This window comes from Anopheles merus, chromosome 2R (assembly GCF_017562075.2).
Source record: "Anopheles merus strain MAF chromosome 2R, AmerM5.1, whole genome shotgun sequence".
NCBI classification, from domain to species: domain Eukaryota; kingdom Metazoa; phylum Arthropoda; class Insecta; order Diptera; family Culicidae; genus Anopheles; species Anopheles merus.
In genome coordinates, this window is record NC_054082.1 from 9123772 (window position 1) to 9146188 (window position 22417).

Genomic DNA, 22417 nt, shown 5'->3' on the forward strand with positions numbered 1-22417 from the left:
ATGTTGCGTCTCAGCCAGAGGTTCTAGAGGTGGAAGTCGAAACACTTTCATTTCTTTTCTTTGTCTCCACCAACCTTATGTATGAAGAATATGATTTTTTTTATATTTGCCTTCTTATTTTCGAACAATTTTGGGAGGAGTCTTGAGGTAAAGCGATTCAAGTGCGAGTGAAATTTGCTTTCCAGGAAGCAAAGCGGAAGTGGGGCGTTTTGTGACGGATTTCACTCCCTAGCAGCTACTAATGGAGGCGCCCAGTGTGTGTCCTTATTCTGTTCGCAGTCTAGTTTCCTCCATTTAAGAATTAAATTGTAAAGATGTTGGTAATCATAATGGTAAGCCCACTAATGAGTTGCACAAAATTCTTCAAAAAAGGAGCAAAAAAAAATAAAGGAAATCAATGCACCACGATGAACGAAATCAAACCCGTCCAGGCCTCTATTTCCATTCATTTTCAAGTTCAAATCAAACACAGCTGACAATCCCCAGCACAATCCGCATCGACCCCCGTCTGCAATCGCAGCGGTTTTGCCCTTGCACGAACGACACTCACTGTCCAACAGAGCTTGCTCGGGACTTTACTTTGCATATATGTATACGCCATTTACTCATTCCCCAAGCTTTTCATAAAGCGGCATATGTTCACACACAAAAAAAAACAAAACAAATTCAATTCGAACCATCTTTAAATTCTGCCAGCTTCTGAAGCTTCTCGCACTGCTCGCACTTCCTCGATCGAATCACCCGGCCCGAGCTGGAGGGGGTTCGATCTTGACCATGAGAAGGAAGAAGGCGAAAGCGAACCGGCCGGGCTCGATATGCGCTGCTCGCCTGGCGACGACTACTGCTGCCGGCCAGCTGATAAAAAGAAAACTCCCGAAAAAATGCTAAAACAATCTACAGAAGAAAAAAACCGGGAACCAGATTTACATTTTTTCGTATCTTTTCTTCGGTCTGTCTTCGTGCAGCATAAATTTGGCACCCCACACAGTAACCGTCGTGCTCTGTGAACCCAATGGCAACCACGGAGCCTAGACACAGAGGGTGGTAAGTATGTGTGTACGTTTTCCTTGGCGTTCTTTCCCGATCAGCAGCCTTCAAACTATTACCTATCAGAGGCGTTCTTTTGATCGAACTTTCATATCGCTGCCTGTTGAACAAATAACAACAACGGCTCACAGCACCCGCGCGCACGCAATACCCGCTACACAGCATGCCATGGTAAAAACCTCCATTTTTATGTCATCATCATCATCATCATGGGGAGGGCCACGGCAAACCTGGGGCCATGCTGCGAGTGGGCGCTGCAGCACAAACGCTGGTCACCAAGCTGCACTTGTGCAAGGCAAACTTGCGTGCGCTTGTTCGCAAGCTCGTAGCAAACTGGCCGAGCGATGGAGGGCTGATAACGGCAGCACCACACTCGATATTGTTTATGCAAAGTTCAAACAAACCCCCTCCCCAACAAAAAACAATCCACCCTCTTCGTCTCCAATTTGTGGCCACCTCCCCCCCCCCCACCTCCCGCTGTGTGCGAATGTTTGCAAGTCCGTAGTTTCCTTATCACCGTGTGTATCAGAGCGCGCGCTAATCAAAGACGGATGGGAGTGCACGATTGATTGGACGCTGGAGGCAAGAAGCCGACACAAGACAACGACTAAAAAGGGGTTGTAATCGCGTGTTTGATGATGATGTGAGAGGCCTCGTGGCCTTAGCCCAGGGAGGTGTGATCCCCTCCCCTCCTGATAGCGCCAGTAGCTTCGACGACGAGTGTTCGTGCCCTTAACCGGTTCGAGCCGGACCCTACGGACGACAGAGCTCACCGGCAAGGGATGGGACTGGGATGGCTCGCGCACTAAGACACGGTAACGAAGGTTTTGATTCGCTTGATATTCCGGAACCATTTCCCCCAGGAGCGCTAGAGCCCAATGTCCGAGTGAACGTTTCACGCGAAGGCATCGCACCACGATCACTTATCTCAAGGAATATGGATGACCTGCGGTGAAGCCCACACAGTATCCCCGCAGTGGCCGCGGTCGACTCTGGAATGAGCGGACCGGCAGCTCCGCGAACCGTGTAGAAGCAGTGGTTCCTTCTGGTTGCATGCGTAACGAAGCGCACAGCTTCGGTGGAAAGGAAGTGTCGCTTACACATTCGCGATACTCCGAATGGGTTTGGTTTTTGCCGGGAATAGGACCCACCAACACTTTGAGAGCAATTGATCGCTGCGAATACTCGGCTGGTTGAAGAATGCAATCAGCATCTCTTGGAATCACAACTCGGTTGATCTTGCTATTTATACCTGTCAGCAGTGAAAGTGCGCTCGGATTGATCTTGACCGACGGTGTGCCGATCTGCTGAATGGCCCCGAACGCTAACGGTAAACCTGCTGCTGCCATTTCCCCAGGAAAGAGTCACGTTTTGCCGAACGTGACACGATCGCGCCACAGACGCACGGTGGACGCATCAAACGTTTCCCTTTTCTCTTTCTCTCTGTACGATCGCACCCAGCGAAACGACACCGCACGAAAGCGTCGATTGACGCATGAGGTTATCGCCGTCCGTGGGTCGAGATCGGTACTGATCCTGATCGAGCAGCGGACAGCATCTGGGAAGCAAGCGCTATGACAAGCCGGCCGGGATGGGTGGTTTTTGTTTTCGGATTGTTGAATGGTGCAAGCAAACGGCGTAGTAGCGCTCTCCAGGCGCACGATGCACACGTCAACAGGCTCGATCGATCGATTGTGCGCGGAGTGGGCGAAGGAACTTACTACGAAAATAACAACATCCCGAAGCTTTCCCCCTCGTCACGTTGGGTTTGTTGGTGTTTAAGGGCCAAACCCATCACACGATTATCACCTAGGAAGGGGGACCGATCAAGCTCCCGCAGAAGGATGGTCAATGCCATCGGAAACGTGTCACCGTTTTGGAAGGAACGAACTACTACTAGTACTACTGCTTTATACATCGGAATCTTAGCTCCAGAGTGATTAAACGTCTGCTTTCACAGCTCAGTAATTCTTCAACGAAATCCCTTGAATTTCAACCGTTACGTAGCCAAAGCGCCAAAAACAGAACTCCGCTCATTGCTTACGCGTTCGCGGCAGAAAGCCAGCGGAGGTTTCGCTCAAGTCAAGTTCATGGTCACACGTCTCTGTAAGCGACTGTACACTGTCGTGAAAGTGAAAATTTGCTGCCATTCCGAGACAACCGCACAACACCCTAGGCGCAGCGCAGCGTCTAATTTTAGTCCATCCATTAATCCTCCGAGTCGCGCCAAAAGTCGTCCGAGCATCAGGCGGAAAAAGAAAACGACTAGCGATCCCAACGATCGCAAAAGGGTCGGGCGGCGGCGGCGACGAGGGGACGCAACTAAATCCAGGCTTCACAACACAGATCGTAGTCGCCGCTCTTCTTGATCGTTCAACTCTTTCTTTTCGCTGTCTTTTATTGTCTAGACCACGAGACATTGTCGATATGCGTATTTTGTCTGCGCCTTCCAGACATTACGACCTCCAACAACTCCACTACACAACCAACTCCCCCCCCCCCCCCTGCTAGAGGAATGGTTAGTTTCCAAGGTAAGATAGATCCAGGAAAAGAAAAAGAACTCAAACCACAGTGCAAACGTGCGGCAGAACACCCGGCCTCCCGCTTGCACCATTTGGCACCGGGAGTGCCTTGGTGGTTTCGTGGAGCATTGAGTGATCGCTAGGTTGCGCTTCGCGGTTTCTTCTATTTCTAGCCAGCTGTCTGCCTCTACCAGTGCTCGGCTGTGTGTGTGTGTGTGCTTGTGCGTGGTCTTAACCCTCCCAGGAGCAGCAGCAACAGCAACAACCAAAAACCTCCCAATCCATCCAAACGTACACCCGTACACGTCGCTTCCTACCGCCTACCAGTAATGATGGCGCAGATTTGAAATTTTAATTGCCCAATTCTTGCCAGACCGGAGATTCTTGTCGGCAAAAGTATGCGCGCGCCCGACGAAACATGTCGGATGTCTAGCGAATTTACCTACATTTTTTCTTCTTCGTTTGGTTGCTTGCTGGCTTCCTTGTTTTTTTTTATTAGCCCCCTCTTCCAGCCACTTCCGCACGCCGCGAACGAATATAATCGACCTTTTTTTGGAACCTACGGGTTTGCGTTTGCTTTCCGTCCTACGTTTCAGCCGGTTCTTTTACATCGAGGAAATTGAATCTTCTGCATTACGATCTACGGTACGTTTTGAATGTCTGATATTTAGCAGATTCCTGCACGGCGAAAGAATGTTATGGTGTGGTTTTAGCTTTGGTGCATATTTTAAGGATTTGTGATAAGTAATTTGACCTCCGACACAAAATCTGAACGATTGCAAAGTCACCAACTCTACCAAATTGTTCCAAGAACTAAATCCAATAGATCTACTATTCATTAAGGTCAACTCCAGCTCATGATATCATAAGACCAATAGAAGTTCTTGTACATTTATCTCATTATCTACATTATCAATTGAACAATAACTCTATCACAAACCTTTGATTCTTCAGATAAGGCTCTTCAAAGCGGTACTGCAGCAGCTGACGTTGGGTATTGCTCGCTGCTCCAATCAGTCCATTGTTTCTCGTCTGTCGAGTATGCAACCAGTGGCGGAGGCCCTGGCCGTCCCGGAAGTGGCTTTATCTGGAAAATGAAAATAGGGAGCAAATCAGACGAGCAAAAATAATATTTTCGTTCCTCCTTCTTCAGGTGTTGAGCGCCGTAAACATACTACACCAAAGAGCAACCCCCGTAACCCATACACACACGTGTACCCAAAATTATACCCCACCGAACTTCGATCAGCTTCGAGTCCATCTGGAATCGTGGAAGCCGGTCGAAGAAGAGAAAAAAAAAATCGCACAACCATCGGAAAGTTATGTATTTTTATTTTTGTTTTCTGTCCATCGCGATCACGCACACTACCACAAACGATGCGCTGCCACAGATCGATGTATCATCTACGTGTGTACCTATATATATATATGCTCCGCTTGATCAACACGTTTCCAGCTGAACTCGGTTGTACAGGGGGGGGTGGCATTTCTGCGTCGATTAACGCCGATGACTTTCTGTGTTTCTGTGCGTATGTGTGCCGGTGTCTATCGAGCGACGATCGCGTTAGCATCAAGCGGAGGGCCGCTATGATAGTCGGATATGATCGCCTTAACACACTGACACCATTTCTTGGGCAATTCCCCAAGTTCTGGTTCTTCCCGTCTTCGCCGTGCCGGTACACTAACCACAGTTCGGTGTGTTTTGTACGCGAGGAGCATTCTTTAGCTGCGCTAATGTTTAAAGCATAACATTCCATTCCATTTAAAATAATATAAATCCCAAAAAAAAAATGGCTAAAAAGTTGTTTCACATGACAAGCCACAAATTGACGCACTGAATCTGTTTTATGCTCAATTTCCATCCAGCTCCACACACGCGCTCCTTTCTTGAAGGGCACCATTATTGGCAGCAACAAAAAGGCGATTATCATCGTCTACAACATCATCAGACTAATTGTACCGACGAAAACCAAAACTGGGGAGAAAAGCTCAAGAAAACGGAAACAAATCCAAAACAACTAACCCAACCCCCCCTCGGGGTTTGCTGCTGCTAATGCGCTTTTCGCTCCCCACCCAGATCGAGAGAACGTCGTCATCGTCTGGGGTCTGGGGTGAATAATGAATCTTAACAATGCGTCCACAGTCACCACCAACCACCCCCCTTGTCTGAGCCAAGGGTGGAAGTTTTCGGGGGTTGCCAATTTTCGGGCCCGTTGACGACCGCCCGACACGCAAAGCCCATTTTCCACCAAACTGACAAGAGTGCAACCAAAAAAAAACCCCCCTCTGCCGAGGGGGTCGATTGGTCCCCTTCCCATTCTGCCAGGCATGTGTCACACATTATTGGACATATTTGAGCAAATTACCCTCGCTCGATTGACGGAGCGATGGGTGGGAGGGAGTGCGAGGGTAATGTCACGTCGTTTTTCCACCCGTCATGGAGCATCGCATCCGTTTTTGTTTTCTCTCTCTTCTTTTATGTGCGTCTGTGTCTGCGTTTGATTTTGTTTATTGCTGAATAGTGATTTTTATATTTAAAAAAAAGTTTTTATATGTGTCAGCTAATATAAACCTTACATGCCAACTATTGAAAGTAGAAATACAATAGGAATACAATAGGAATATAATAGAAAACAATTCAAGAAAAAGAAATAAATTAAATCAATAGCTGCTGGTTTGAATCATTTCCTGCGTCAATCATTTGAAGTTTTTAGATAAATCGTAGAAAAAAATGCTAGCATCCGACCCAACGGAAAGCTCAGCATCGCTCGAACCGGCAATGCTGGACGTCTCATTGCCCCAGCTGTGTGGCTCCATGTCGATCGCGTTTCAATTTTATATTCCTCCCTAACCATAAACACACGCTCACACTCGCAGCAAGCGTGAGGCAGTGCGTAAGGCAATGCGGCAACGCACCTTCCGTGCCACCGGCTGTGCCACGCACAAAAGACGCACACACGCACCCGCCACTTTATCCAAAAAAGCTAGCAGCACACCAGCCCGAAAGCAAGCGAAACATGGAGGCATTAGAATGGCCCAAAACGATGGATGGATGGATGGAGCAAAGCAAAGCAGCGAAAAAGAGAACAACACCACGAAAGCATAAGCCAACCAAAACGAAAAAAGAGCGGTGATGGAGACACAACTACACACGACGAACCCCGCCACCAGTACGAACGCGCCGAAGCCGAACCATCATCGTCATCATCATCGTACACACTTTTGTGCAGAATTGACTAAAATAAATCTTTCCATACTCTGACCCTGAACTTGACTGCTTGGTGAGGGGGTTGCTGCCGCTGCTCTGGTGTGTGCGCTCGCTATCTCCATCTCTCTCTCTCTCGTGCGCACACACTCTTTTCGGTGTTTGGCGCGTTCCCGAGCCCCGGCGGCCCAAAAAAACCCCCATCCGCATTGACCATCGTACAGACCGGCACACACAAACACACACACACACACACACACACACACACACACACAGAGAGGTCTCCTCTGCAACGCGCGATGCAAACGCCGTCGGTTTTCAGGGCCAAAGCAACGCCAGGTCTTCCCCCCGCCTGCTGCGTTTTGCCGGCTCGTCGCTTGGCGCAGTTGCTGATGTATGTGCATTTTGCTGCCCAGCCGGTCTGTAATGTGGTGGTACACGGCTTACTATGCGGCCCTTTTGTTTCTGTAACAACGATTCTGCTGATTGGTTGTACCTTTCTCTCCCTCTCTCTTGCTGTGAGCTGAGCTCGATTTTGGTGCTCTAACGTGTACACGCTTCTTCATGGCGTTTTGCTGGCAAAATTTAAGTTTGCCAATGCTACAACCATACTTCTACAAACTTCGAAGGTATGAGGTAACGAAACATGCTCATAATATACGATCTTCCCGTTCCCGACCCACACAGCGACAAACGATTAAATAACACTTGCAACAGTGTTGTGTAAAGAAAGAGAGAGAGAGCGCACGAAGATGGTTCAAACCGGATGCACAAAAACCTGTACTGCGGAAAGGACAGGGAGAGAGAAGGCCAGCATGAAAGAGAAAAGTAATATTTTTTATATGTTTGCGTATGCACACACACACATGCATACTTGATAAAGCTATACGATCGCGTGTTGCACAAGCCGGCACTGCAGTTTTTGGCGGAGTATGTGCGCGATATGCATTCGCACAACGGGTGCATCCGTGGCACGATGGTCCGTTTACCACTACGACGCTAACCACACAGCGCACATCGGGCGGTTCGGACCATTAGCGTTATGATAAGTGTGAAGGCAGGCAGGCACTGCAGCAGCTGCAGCAGCCGGAGATGCACCACACCTTCGCACAATGGGACGACGATCGAACCATGTTGCACAAACTGCTAAATGCCGGGAATGCAGCGAGGGATAAAATTGATGTAATTATCACAGCGAACGAGCGGAAGAAACACACGATTTGCCCCGTGCCGGGGATGTGCTCCTCCATTGTTCTTCTCTCTTTTTGGGGCGGTTTTTGAAGTTCCAGAATCAGTGTTTCAGGGGGGGTCTAGTACAATCAGAGATGCAAAATGTGGAAGAATTCTTTCATTTTTTTCTCCCCCTTTTGTTTGCAACACAGAATAGAAAAGACAATGATTTTGGCAAGCGGAAAGAAAATAAAATATCTCCAAAGTTTTTTGTAGAAGCTCTAAATTTCTCTCTACCCTGTATTATCCCCTCATTAAACAACGGCAAGACAGACAATTGACTATGCAGATTGAAGCTGCAGCATGCGGGGCAGCAGCAAGTGCAGTTGACGCAACCACTTCAACAACGTGGCCCAAATGATTCATCCCCCGCGTCCCCATCCTCTTTTGTTGCTGCCTGACCGTCATTGTTTGGGCGCAAGTGTGATCGGGGTGATCGACCTACCGTCGTCAAATTTGACAGCCTCTCATCAGGCGACGGTCGGCGACACGACGGTTGGTTGCGGTGGTTGTTTTGCGGTGCATTTAGCGTAGGAAGTGCAATAAACCGGAGGCGGAACAGCACGGCGGGATCGGTGTGCGATCGTGTGTTGAAGGCAGAGAGAACAACAGGCTCTAATCGATCTGGCAACAGTTGCGTTGAGAACGTTTGTATATGGAGACTTGATCACTTCAGCTATCAAATGCACGTTGAGGACATGTAGATCAAGCAGGTTGTTATTGTTCTAAAACAACATGAGTTTAATCAATCATTTAGTTCAATTACAAAGAAAGGAGCTGCAGCAAGGAGCTGCAGCAATCCATTCTGAACCTCCAAAGTAAAGGCTGGAGTCGTTTTGACAAGACCAAAGTTCTAAAGGTTATTCTTAATTTTGATGATCTCTTTGGCGTTATTCGTTTAAAAGCTGTTGGCCTTACAGGGCTTTAAACTCTTCTAACGTCTTCTATATAACGCAATAAAATAAAATAATGTAATTAATAAAAACTAATTCCCTCGCATTGTTTCTGTTGCCACCGATTTGCACCTCAAATGCCTACTACCCACCGGCTCACAACAGGCGGGCTTGGATGGCTCTTTAGCTTGCTTGCTGGGCGCTTTCCATATCATAAATCATATTTCGCACATTAAAAACACTTTCCGTTTTATTATCGCGCGCGCGCGCGCACGATTAATAATGCATGTCCGCGCGCGCTTCGACAGAAACGCCTTTTAATGTTCCGAAAAATCACCGAAATTGGGTGTTTTAAACAGCATATTAAGCGGTAGTGGTAGGAATTACATACCCGTAAACCGAGCGCAAGGGATTTATTTCATTCACGTATTCACCAAACCATTTACGACCATGTTGGACTCCGGTTGGGGGTTGGCGAATTTTTGTTTTTTTTTTTTTTGTTTTTTTTTGGCGGACTCATTCCATTTTTGCGCGTACGAAACTGTGCAAGTGTCCATCATCTTCGATCGTGGTCGTGTTGGCTGTTGAAATTGTTGCACGCCTTCCAAACACAGCCCTTGCGCCTCACGCAGCAGCGAGGCGGCATCGTAAAAACTGAAAAACCACACAAAAGAACCTTTTGCAAAGCGAAGGCACACCACACACTAAGAACGTGCGAATGTCGTTCCGATAATGTGCATTTTGACAGGCAAGCGACAGCCATAAGAACCGCGCGCACTACACATAACCAATGCAAAGCAAACACAGCAGTAAAGCCGCAAGCCACGCATCCGCGGGCGAAGGATCGATCGTAAAATATAATGCAAATCAACGGCCGATGGAGGCGAGTGAAACGCCTCCTACGCGCAGCAATGCCATTGGCCACCCACGCAAAAAACATCACACATTCCTCCGCTGCCCTCTCCACTCTTCAGTCTGCAGTCTGCGCAGGCACTCGTATGATCTCGTAAAACTAAAAACGCACCGGCCAAACGGTCCGCCAAAAGTGCCCGATCCCTATCTATCCAGGCACGGTGGTGTATGTTAGTGAGGCTCGCGTGTCGCTTTGGCAGGCCAGCGTTTTGCGTTTGAAAGGAGCCATAACCATTTTTACGATCACCGTGCTACGTGTGAGCCTTCTTTCTTTTGCGCCTCGCCCCCGTTTCGCGAACGATCGTCTCCCTCGTGTTTCCCCCGACAAGTGTGCGCATCAACAGGATGATGAGTGCACAAATCCCATTTTTTGTTGTTGTTGCGCTTAACGCTTCTTTGCGTCTTTTAATTGACTTTTAATTAAAATGCAACGATTAACGACCATTCCGAGAAAGGGGGGGAACGGACTGTGCAGCATAGAACGATTAATTGTCAACGGAGCTTTTTGGCAAACGGACACTCGCGTGCAGAGAGGGCGAGAGAACCAAAACCACACAGAAAAAAAGCCACTTACATCGCCGTTTTGGGGAGTCATAAAATGGTGAATTCACAATCCATTCTTCACAGGTCTGAAGAGCCTCCCATACGTCCCCCCCATGGGAGGAAGGTTACCGCATGCATGTTCTAGCGCCTTCTGCTGCTGCAGCATCCAGACTAGGGGTGTGCTCTGTACTGAAGCGCAACCACGACTCCGATTAGTCCGATTCTGGTTCCAGCAAAATCGGAATCATTTGTTCTGCCCGGAGTCGTAGTCATCCGTAATAGTCGAAAGTCGTCTGAAGTCCAAGTCACCCGGGGTCATCCAGAGTCACCCAGAGTCGTCCGGAGTCGCCCGGAATCGCCCGAAGTCGTCCGGAGTCGGAGTGATCAGGAGTCGGAGTCACCTGTAGTCGTTTGGAGTCAAATGAAGTCATCCGGAGTCGTTTGGAGTCAACCGTAGTCATCCGAAGTCGTCCAAAGTCGCCCGGAGTCTTGGGAGTCGCCCGGAGTTTTCGGAGTTGTCCGGAATCCTCGGGAGTCTCAGGGGTCGTGCGAAGTCGTCCGGAGTCGGCTGGAGTCGGCCGGAATCGGAGTCGTGCCGAGCCGTCGGAAGTGGGAGTCGTTCGGAGTCGTCCATAGTCAGCCGAAGTCGTTTGTCATTTGTCTGCGTGGTGTTTTTTTTTCCTCTTTCGCTTTGCACGTGCATTTCCTAACAGACTCCGATCGGCTCTGGAATAGTGATCGGTTAAGCTGGAAAAAATCTAGATTCTAATCAGATTCGACTCTGAATATTTCGAAACCGACTACAACACCCAGCATTATTCGGAGCCGTTTGGAAGCATCTTAAGCCGTCCGGAATCGTCTGGAGTCATTCGGAGTCGACCGAATGGCGTCCGAAGTCATAATCGTCCGAATCGTCCGAAGTTGTTCGGAGTCGTCTGAAGTCGTTCGGAGACGTTCGGAGTCGACCAGCGTCGTCAGGAGTCGACCAGCGTCGTCAGGAGTCGACTGGAGTCGTCCGGAGTCTTCGGAGTGTTCGGAGTCGTCCGGAGTCTTCCAAATGTTCGGAGTCCCCCGAATTCTTCAGAGTCGACCAGAGTCGACCAGAGTCGGCCGGATTCTTCGGAGGCCTTCGGAGTCCTCCGGAGTACTCGGCTCATCCAGGAGTCTTCATAGTCGTCTGGAGTCGTCTGGAGTCGTCTGGAGTCGTCTGGAGTCGTCCAGAGTCCTCCGGAGTTTTGGGAGTCGTCCGGGGTCGGCCGAAGTCGGAGTCATCCGGAGTCGTCTGGAGTCGTCTGGAGTCATCCGGAGTCGTCTGGAGTCGTCTGGAGTCATCCAAAGTCGCCCAGAGTCTCACGGAGTCATCAGGAGTTGACCGGAGTCATCCGGTGTCATTTGGAGTCTTCTGGAGTCATCTGTTGTCATCTGTTGTCATCTGAAGTCGCCTAGAGTCGTACGGAGTCGTCCGGAGTCGATCGGAGTCATCCGGAGTCGTCCGGAGTCGGATTGATCCGGAGTCGGATTCATACAGAGTCGGATTCGTGCGGAGTCGGTTTCTTCCGGAGTCGGATTCATCCGGAGTCGTCCATAGTCGGAGTCATTCGGAGTCGTTCGGAATCGACCAGAGTCATCGGGAGTCGTAGTAGTCAGAGTCGCCCAGAGCCGACCAGAGTCGTCCGGAGTCGACCGGAGTCTGTTAAGAAGGAAAACGTGCCTCTGGCCGACTCCAACTGCGGCTGACTCTGGACGACTCCGAACGACTCCCATTACGGCTCCGCACGACATCAACTTTCGACGACTTCGGACAACTCCGGATGGCTCGGACTTCGGCCGACTCCAGACAATTCCAAACAGCTTTAGATAATACTGGGCGGACCTAAATTCCGAGGTCAGTCTCCGACATGTTCGGAGTCAAATCGAACTCGACACCGGATTTTTGCCAACCCATTACCCATCTCTAATCCAGACAGTCAGAATGCATCAAGCGCCTGTCTAAATCCGTTTCCATTACCCACCAGCCAACACCAGCCAACACAGCTCTGGTAGAGCGAATTGCATGTGGCCCACACGTCGTACGGCAAAGGTGCGCAAAGCATTTGATATATGCAAATCATCTAGAAATCGGTTACGTTCCAGGCACTTTTTTTTGGTGTTTGTTGTTTGGTAATGGTATTCTCTTCATCCCTAACGGGCATGGGGGGGGGGGGAGAGGGCTTTGGTAACGCATGGCCGACCGAAACCATCAAGTACCATGCTGGTTGTACTTCAAGCTTCCCACACCCCACCTCACTCACAACAATAGGATCCGCGCGGTCCGTGTTGAAGCACGAGAGTGGTTGCACTTCTCGATAAATGCAATAAATGCGCGTATGACTTCCTTTCTGAGCGAAAAGGAAGAAAAAAAGCCACCCCGAAAAAACCTTCGCCCAGGTGATTGAACTATGCAGCCGTGGAGGAGTCACAAACTTTTTTGTGCTATTTGGTGGTAGGTTCTCCTTCTTTTTTTATTTCGAGGGAATTTGTTGCAAAAGCTCTCTACCTACTCTTCCCGCAGCGAGAAACACAGCGGCGAAGATTGTTCGTGATTTATTCATCTTTTTTTGTCGCTGTATTATTGCTGTTGTTGATGATGTTCTGGAGCTTATTCGGTACGCCTTGTAAGTGCGTTTCGTGGAGAGGAAGTAGGTAGATGAGGGGGCACAGTGTTGGAGGAGATGTTATATTCTTCATTACTTCACTAAAGGGGCTCCGGATTTTTTTTTGTTACTTAATTTTGTTTGGTTCCCTGTCAAGTTGTTTTATTACTGTTCTACCATCCTTTCCCTCAAACCAACCCCCAATCCAAAGGAACGAACAATCCAAAGTGTGCGCGCGGTGGAGACTGGACCAAAAAATCTCGTCGACGGCGATGACTTGATGATGATGGATTTTTCTTTAATTTTGCACTCGGTGCAAAAAGGACCCCGCACCCAGCCACCTTCATGCCCCTGTCCGGTGCGCGATCATCCGTTGTCTCGTGCCGCAGAATAGCAGCTTTTTTTTTTGCTGTTGCATTTCCGCTCTTGGTCAGCACACACAGGGTTTAGATGCAATATAAATTACTGACGTGCGACTTGCAGCTTGAACCGCCGCAGCAGCAGGGGTAGTAAGTAGTGTGTGGTGGGTTTCTTCTTCCTTCTCCTCCTTTTGTTATTATTGTATCGCTCCCCAAAAACTCTTCAGTGAACAAAAAAAGCACTCGAAATGTGCTGTGCAGTGCGACGATCCGCCTAAAGCTCCCATGTTTCGATGGGTCGATTCGTCAATCCATTTTTGCCGGAGAGATGATGCTCTTGATGAGTCTTGCAGCTCAAAAGGTGCCGGTGAGTGTGTGTGTGCGTGTGTGTGCATGTGTGGTCAAAAAGTTGTGTGTGAAGAGCTTTACGATGTGCAAGATGGTGCTTGATGCATATCGATTCTTAAGGACGCGGCTGCTTGGCGGATGCTGTTCTCTCTCATCACAAACGGATTAACGACTCCACAATCACATCACGCACATCATTTGGACGGGGGATAGGATGAGTGGTCGTGAAAGCAAATTCATCGAGATGATTACATTAAATTCTAACGATAAGTAAATTAACAAACCCTCGAGTGTACAGGTTTTTAGCTAATTTATGCATTCAAATGAGCGTTTTTTAACGTTTTATTTTGCAATTCTTTAACATACTGGTTTTAATGTTCAAACATACACCCGTTGCTCTCTTGCAGTTAGACTAAAGTTCTCAGCTGACACAATAAAAGCCCTAGGTTTAAATACCATACCTACTAATCAATTTAAATGTACTAAATCAATCTAAAATGGGCTACTAAATTAAGCCATTTTAGCGACCAACTTTTCATAAACACCATGCACCACCTTAATCCATAAATTGCGTAGGAAAAATACACTTTAATGAACTGGCGTGTGAAAATTAATGAAACAAGATCGACAAAACCAGCCGCACATTAACAATCACCCGTCCGACCAACCAACAAGGCGACACAGGCGGCAGGCCGAACCGGGACCGTTCGGTGAACGTGAACGCGCGCAATATGCAACACCCAGTCCGTCGGCGGCGGCGGCGGCAGCGTCGTCTCTAAGCCCTCCCTTCTTCTTCCTCTTCCTCTTCGTTCAATCCTAGGGCGAGGACTCATTATTTTATGCACCGTGATAAGTGTGTTGCTGTGCATCAGGCGCACCATGATACCGACCCAAATACCGAGCCCGTGTGCATGTGTGTGTGTGTGTGTATGTGTCTGTGTTTGGCTGCCCCATCACACATCGTTGTCGCAAAAAGGGCAACCCCTTTTCCTTCCAGCAGCGGTGGCATTATGATTTATCGTTCACGATTAGTTTCAGGCGAGCCACAGCAGCAGTCGAAGCTCGCAACCACATGGTCCGCCCTCGCCGAGGACAGTGGGGGTAAAAGGGAATTCTTCCACCATGTTTCCATCAACCCCCCCCCCCTCCAGTGGCCGACCTTTCAAATTTGCCGTCGCTTGAAATCGAACGGCACAACACCAGCGGCCGCCGCTGGACCGGGGAACCGGAATGGCAACGGTTGGATGCCGATTTCTATACAGTGGCCGGCAAAATAAAGTGGCCACTACTTACATTTTTACATTTTTCTAATTTTTTTTCGTTAAAAGTGAAGCTATCTTTGTGTTATATTTTTTTAAACAATCTTCATTCTTTGCTCTTAAATGTGCAATCAAAATTTATTGAAAAAATCAAAGGTTTACCAGTACCAAAAATATTTTTAAAAAAATTAGTCCAAATCACACTGACAAAAAAAAGTGCCCACTATGCAAATCGATCAAACTTATCGTTTTTATCGTTTTGTTTTGACAGATTTTTTGTTGACATGAGGTGTTTAGGCAAGCGACCGGTTGCATGCATTAGCATTTGGCATTGAAGTGGATTCGTACTTTAATTTTGGACAATTTGGCTCAGTTGCACAAAATGGAAAACAACACAAAACAAATTCCTCTGGCTGTCCGAAAATTAGTTGTTCGCGATGTTCAGAACGGGGAATCACATCGAGCTGTTGCTGGCAAGTATAGCATCAGCAAATCAGCAGTTGGAAAAATCTTTAAAAAATATAGTACGTTAGGTTCAGTGGTAGATCGCCCAGGCCGAGGTAGGAAGAGAATAACAGATAGCAAAACAGACACCAGGATCGTGCGCGAAGTGAAGAAAAACCCTAAAGTAACAGTCCTTGAAATCAAAAATACACTTCAGTTAAATATATCCGATCGAACGATTCGCCGTCGCATCATAGAACAGGGGTACAATAGCAAATTAGCCAAGAAAAGACCCTTCATCAGTAAGGCTATCAAATCAAAACGGCTCAAATTTGCTCAAGAGCATGCGGATAAGCCGCTCGAGTTTTGGAAAACTGTTCTTTGGACAGATGAGTCTAAATTTGAACTGTTTAACCGAAAACGGCGGTCCCATGTGTGGTGTAAACCAGGTGAGGAGCTTCAAGAGCGCAACATCCAAGGAACGGTGAAACATGGAGGGGGCAATGTTATGGTTTGGGGGTGTTTTTCTTGGGGAGGGGTAGGAAGCCTGGTGCGAATCAACGGCATTATGACAGCTGATACTTATATTACCATCCTACAAGAAAATTTAGAGGTATCTCTAATAAAAACAGGTCTAGAAAATAAATTTGTGTTTCAGCAAGATAACGACCCCAAACATACCGCGAAAAACAAAAACTTTTTTCAACACATGTCGCATAAAACCGCTTGAATGGCCTCCACAAAGTCCTGATCTAAATCCCATCGAGAATTTGTGGGCCATTCTCGATGATAGAGTGAAAAAAACTGGCGTAACTAATAAAGATAAATATTTTGAAGCCCTAGAGAACGCCTGGGAAAATCTTGACCCAAATCATATAGAAAATCTAGTGGAGAGTATGCCAAAGCGCTTGCAGTTAGTCCTAAGATCCAAAGGGGGGCACATAAAATATTAAATAGTTGTTGTTTGTGTTTAATAAATCAATTTGTTGAAAATAATTCATGTGGGCACTTTTTTTGTCAGTGTGATTTGGACTAATTTTTTTAAAAATATTTTTGGTACTGGTAAACCTTTGATTTTTTCAATAAATTTTGATTGCACATTTAAGAGCAAAGAATGAAGATTGTTTAAAAAAATATAACACAAAGATAGCTTCACTTTTAACGAAAAAAATTAGAAAAATGTAAAAATGTAAGTAGTGGCCACTTTATTTTGCCGGCCACTGTACATACACACCAGGGCCGGGGCACCGTAATCGATAGCACACATCTAAAGTGTGCCCGGCGGAGATATTTAACCTGCCGGTTGGTGGTGGTGGTGGTGGTGTTGGTGGTGGATTGGCAAAACAAATGGCAAACAAATTGTGCTGCACTCTATTTTATAGCCAAACGGTCAATTATTCTTTCGGGGCATGTTATGAGATGCGAGATTGCGGCGTGCACACACATAATCGTTAAAGCAAACGCGCGTAAACATGATACGGGGGGGGGGGAGGTGGGTGGAAATTTGTATTATTAATTGTAGCCGGGTTGTTTTTTTTTTTTGGTAAACACCAACAAAAAAGGCGATTTACCTTCTAATGCAACCCGCAGGCACCATTAGTGCGTGCATCAAAAGCTTTCGTTTCGCATCGTCGAGCTTCGATGCTTTTGAATGCACCACGTACACACACACACAGTGCTGGTGCTCCTGTCATTCTGTACCCATTGGCGCACAAAATTTCGGGACCGGAAATTCGTCTCACCCATCAAACGCTACACACCGTGCAAAACCGATCGATCGCGTTATAGCCAGTAGAGAAAGAGAGAGTTGTGTTTTTTGCGAGCGAAACAAGCCGGCCAACAACAACAAAAAACAGTCAAAACGTCTCCATGCAACTCTGTACGGACCAGGCACCATATGCAGCAGTTCACTGCGCCCAATTAGTGGTCGATTTGCTCGAACAACACAAACGCGCCTTGCTGTTGTTCTGTCCTCTGGATGCGTTTTTCCACAAGGTGGACCAAAAAAAAAAAAAATACACACAATTTTGCACACTTCAAAGACACGGCACGACGTCGTCGATTGGAGCTGTGAGTTCTAGCCGCCGGTGCGTGAAATTTAACCACAAGCTACAAAACATGTGCAAAACTCAGAACATTTAAACACCAAAACAGCAAAGTGCCATTCGCAGTGAAAATGGTCGTACTTTAGGCTAGAATTTACTCACAATTTCAGGCAGCTGCTGCTAAACACTGAGCAGGAGGTTCGAACTAAATCTTGGCTCAAATAACAATATTACATGCCGTACCACATCACCAGCAGCAGAAGGAAAACTGCCAGCACGCCAGCCGAAAAGCAGAACCACCGTCTTTCTTTACCGACCAACAACTGAGGAAGTAAAGAAGGTGGTCTTTCACAGTGTGTGTGTGTGTGTTTGTGTTATTGTGTGCGCTATTGCGCATTAAAGAACGAACCGCTGTGGAAAATTCGGTTTTGGAAAGGAAGCAAAAACAAAAAACCAAGCGCCAAATCCTTCAGGAAATTCTTAAAGCTGCTCGTCTCGAGCATTCTATTACACCGTACAATCAAAACAACAACACAATACAGTCAAAAGCTCCCCAATCTCGACGTAGCAACGTCGCTTTCAGTGTTTCGCTGCAGGAAGCTTTTCCCATTTTTTTTTTATTTCCCCCTTGTAATTCCAACCCTGCATCTCCATCGCTTCCGGTGGATGAGAGCACGAACACGGAGCGAACAAAGAAACCTTCGCCACAGAAGCCGGAGCCACAGGGAGCTACAAGGATATTCCGGACAAAATATCCTTGAACTCGAAACCCGAACGGTGTGGCAAAGTGCCGAACGGGACACGAACACCGGGCGCCAGAGGGAAGCAAAAAAAAAAAACAAACACTAAATACGAACCTGCAACGAAGAGCACCAACAACCGCGGCACGATATCCGCCTTTCGAACGGAACGATGGAAATGGAGAAAGAAAGAAAAAACGTAAACATGCCAGCAGCACAAGAAAACATACATTAGATTGTCAGCAGGCTGAGCGTAAAAGCAGGCTGTGAAAAGCCACTGTCACTTGTCATCGAAAGGAAGCTCTTGCTTTTTTTACACCCCACACACACGCGGTCAACAGCAACTGGGCGGTGGTGGTAGATTAAACTAGTATTCTTGCATAATTTTACACCCAATTCCACCACCCGTGCGTACGAGGCACGGTCGTAGAACGGTATGGAGGAGTGAGGACGGAGCAGTGGAGGTAGATTGTTAACATATGGTGCCCTTTGGTGTTGTGCCGCTTAATGAATGGCTGGGCTGTTGCGTATCTGTGCGAACACGCTATTTGGACGCACGTGCTTCATCTTCCCACACAACCAACAACACAACGATCAAAAAAGGTTTTACTTGATCAAAGGTAATTACCTTCGACATTGATTTGATTTAATAAAGAACATAACAATGTATAGCACACTGTATTGAGCGCGACACGTGCGTTTCAAATAGTTTCGGTTGTTTAGCGTGTGCGTTACGCAACATACAAACACCCCCTCGGAGAGAGTTCTTTCAATGGCCACGGCAGTACGAATCGCTGGTTTGTCCTTGCCCAGAACGTAAAGAATGTGAGAAATTAGATAAATATAGTAAACAAACACCAGACCAACCGTCGTGTGACGTGTGTGTGTGTTTGCGTTCAAGGATGCGTTCCGTGGATGGCAACACTGGTCTTGCGGGAAGAGCGCATCGAGGCAGAACGCGCGCGCAGCATCGGAGCAAGCGAGAGGGCGAACCTGTCAACTACGCAAGCTCTGCTACGCAAGGATACACACACCAGGGATGCTCAACTTAGATGAGGAACGGAATAATGGTTTAGCTCTGTTCTGTCCCATCTTTGGTGTACGGTTTATCTGACACACACACACAGTGAAGTACAAAAAAAGAAACACTTCTAATCGCTACAGTATGTCACTATCCATTAGGTACCAGCGAAAGGGTTGCTCATCCCTGACATTACACGCGCGTGTACAGGAATGCACTGCAATATGCACCGGGGGCCACTGTGTTGATGTGTGCGTTTGTGTATTGAATTTTCCTCTTCCCACTCTCCATCTCTCTCGCTCGCTCACACACACACAGCCATGCAGATACACATTTTTCTACTTACCTATCAAGCGAGCACCACCACCGACAGTTCTTCCCGATGGGGGTAGGCTGTGCGTAATGTTTTCGATGCGATAAATAATGAACTTTTGGATCCAGCCAATATCCTTTTGCCACCGTTGGACACTGGTGCTATCTCACCGTGTCACATAAATTAATCCGGAAGCGAAAAACGACACCAGGCAGGGTGGCAGCTGCGCGCTGTGTCGTGTGAGTTTTCTTGCACTCACCAAAACCGTACCGTACCGTACACCACGTCGGGGCTCTTCGTTCTTCGAACAACACGTAACAACACACACACACACGCAAACGCACGAGTGCAATGTTATCAGTACGGCACACACATGATAAACACAACACGCAAGGATCGGAGCAAAGGATTGTGCACGCAATGGATGCAACAGCAAACAGCAAAAATGCTTCCCTTCGCTGGATTTTCTTCACTTTGCACTTTGCTTTGCTCTTCGTACACTTGATCAAATTTTCTTCCTCGGACACTTGACAGGCAGGCCCAGGGCCAGGGGACGTTGACAGTTTGGTATATTTATTATTGTTCGCATGCGTCTCGCAAGCACAGCGCTGCACATGTTGAACAGCAAGTGGCCGAAGCAAATTTTACATTTTGGTGGAAGTATAAATTATGTCGAAAATTAATGTACTGATATTAGAAACGTCTATTACCCACAATCCGATAAATTGTGATTAATATGTGCTTGCTACTTCTACTTCACGTTCAAAGCAAATTGGAATGAAACGTCAATCGCACATGTGGATGGTTTGTCTCAACCGGGCTTGAGTTTTACTGGACGAGCCTGCCTGAACCGGAGGGAATAGTCGCTTTATTTAGAGAAAAAGCTACAATTTTCTATGTTCAATGACAACAACAAGCAATCACACCTTAGCCTAAAAACTCATTAACTTTTTAGCCTATCTTTTACTATAACAAACGATTTTCAAACTGGTCAGTGTTGTTGTGCTCCGCGGTCGAAAATTAACCCTTGCATGGATCGTCGCTCGTTGACAGCATGTTGACATTCGTCCCTGCTGTCAGCAGCCGGTCGAAAGAAAAATAACATTTCGCAACATTTACGCAAAAAGTGCATTTCTTTACCAGTGGTGCATCACTCGCCCCCCTTCGTTTGTAAGATTTTCCACCAAAAACCCCATCATTAAACGCACCCTGTGACAACGAAAACCATGTACAACTGTCTACGACTTGCTTCCTGCATTGCACGAACCGGCACCACCAGTACTTTTAGCAGTTTTTCCGCATTTAAAACCATCAGCCCCGCCAGATCATTCGTGAGCAATGCACTGCTAGTCAGCAAACCAAACGGCGGGGGAATTACCTTTCGTGATGCAACAAAGGTAAGGCCTGAGGTTAAATAGTGCGATGTGTGTGTATGCTCATTGGTAAACTTTTACCGTGCTTCCCCGGCCCCTTGTAGAAAAGTCTACTCACAGTCGGCCGAACGTTCCGGACGCCCGTCAGCCGATACTGCACCAAACCGAGCGTACCGCAGGAGCGGGGAAGCAAAGCCGTCGGATACTGGTTGCTGGGATGCAGCGGCATGGTCTTCGTCGCCGTCATACTAGGTGGGATTGTGTACTATGAGTTTGTCGTCCGTTGCGTGTGCATCGTGATGGAGGAGGTTGTAAAACGGACGGGGAAATAAATGTGTAACCTACAGACTGCATCCGTCCTTCGCGTTCAGAAGAGCTTTGCCTTTATTCTAATGCTAATGCCTGCATTCTACTTTCAAACCAACCGTCGTCGGCCGGTGCAGGAGGTGTTACGCGACTGACCGAGTCGGGCCTATCGATGGTTACGTGGAAACTGCTGGGAGAGCAAATGCCCCGTACGGACGCGGAGTGGCAGCAGGAGTTTGACCGGTACCAGCAATTTCCCGAATTTAAACTGTAAGCCCCCCATTTCTGGTTCGTTTCATCTGGCAACATTTGACGAGAGGTTCGCTTTCTTTCCCATTGCAGTAAAAACCAGGACATTACGATGCAAGAGTTCAAGCTGATCTGGTACATGGAGTACGGTCACCGCATGTGGGGCCGTGCGATAGGCGCATTCTACAGCATTCCAGCGCTCTACTTCTGGACCAAAGGGTACTTTAACAAGGCGATGAAAATCCGTGTCCTCGCATTCGGTGCCCTCATCGGCGCCCAGGGTCTGATGGGCTGGTACATGGTCAAATCCGGACTCGAGGATCGTTTCCACGAGGAGAGCGATGTGCCACGCGTTTCCCAGTACCGACTCGCATCGCATCTCGGATTTGCCTTCGTGCTTTACTCACTATTTCTCTGGTCGGCACTGGATAAGCTGCTTCCGGCCCAGAAACTGGTCGGTCAAATTCCGGCCGCCACGTTCCGCTTCAAGGGTTTGGCCCATGCGACTAAGGCGGCCGTATTTCTGACCGCCCTGTCTGGCGCGTTTGTGGCCGGGCTCGATGCGGGGCTGATTTACAACTCCTTCCCAAAGATGGCCGATCGGTGGATCCCGAGCGACATACTGGCGCTGTCGCCCGCGCTGCGCAACTTTACGGAAAATCCTACCACGGTACAGTTTGACCATCGTGTGCTGGGGACGGCCACGCTAACGCTCATCACCGGCATGTTTCTGCTTTCGCGCCGTCGACTGCTGCCACCGCGCGCTTACAAAGCGGCCACGGCGGTGGCCGCCATGGGCTGGATGCAGGTCGCTCTTGGCATTACGACCCTACTTACCTATGTGCCCGTCCCGCTAGCGGCCAGCCATCAGTCGGGCTCGCTGGTGCTGCTCTCGCTGGCCATTTGGTTGACGCACGAGCTGAAGCTTGTCAAGCGGCTACCGAAATAAATAAGTATTTACTCACCAGTATGGAG

At 47.9% G+C, this 22417-nt stretch overlaps 2 protein-coding genes across 3 annotated transcripts in view; one reads left to right on the plus strand and one right to left on the minus strand.

Moving 5' to 3' along the window:
- The window catches only part of LOC121587775 (estrogen-related receptor gamma), a 36479-nt gene extending 16356 nt beyond the window's left edge, over window positions 1-20123 (minus strand). The window contains exons 1-2 of one of the 2 annotated variants that reach the window (XM_041904894.1): window positions 19548-20123; window positions 4510-4656 (exon numbers count right to left, since the gene is read on the minus strand). The gene's annotated coding sequence lies outside the window, so the exon portion shown is untranslated. Of the gene's footprint in view, window positions 1-4509; window positions 4657-17602; window positions 17823-19547 lie in introns of those variants that run through there. The other variant, XM_041904896.1, reaches the window with a different exon arrangement.
- Window positions 20124-20578: 455 nt separating this feature from the next.
- On the plus strand, window positions 20579-22416 carry LOC121591067 (cytochrome c oxidase assembly protein COX15 homolog). The gene is made up of 4 exons (XM_041911430.1): window positions 20579-20911; window positions 20992-21139; window positions 21331-21463; window positions 21536-22416. Exons 1-4 carry the CDS (start codon window positions 20741-20743, stop codon window positions 22389-22391), a joined length of 1308 nt encoding a protein of 435 aa, XP_041767364.1. The 5' UTR covers window positions 20579-20740; the 3' UTR covers window positions 22392-22416.
- Window position 22417: the final 1 nt, after the last annotated feature.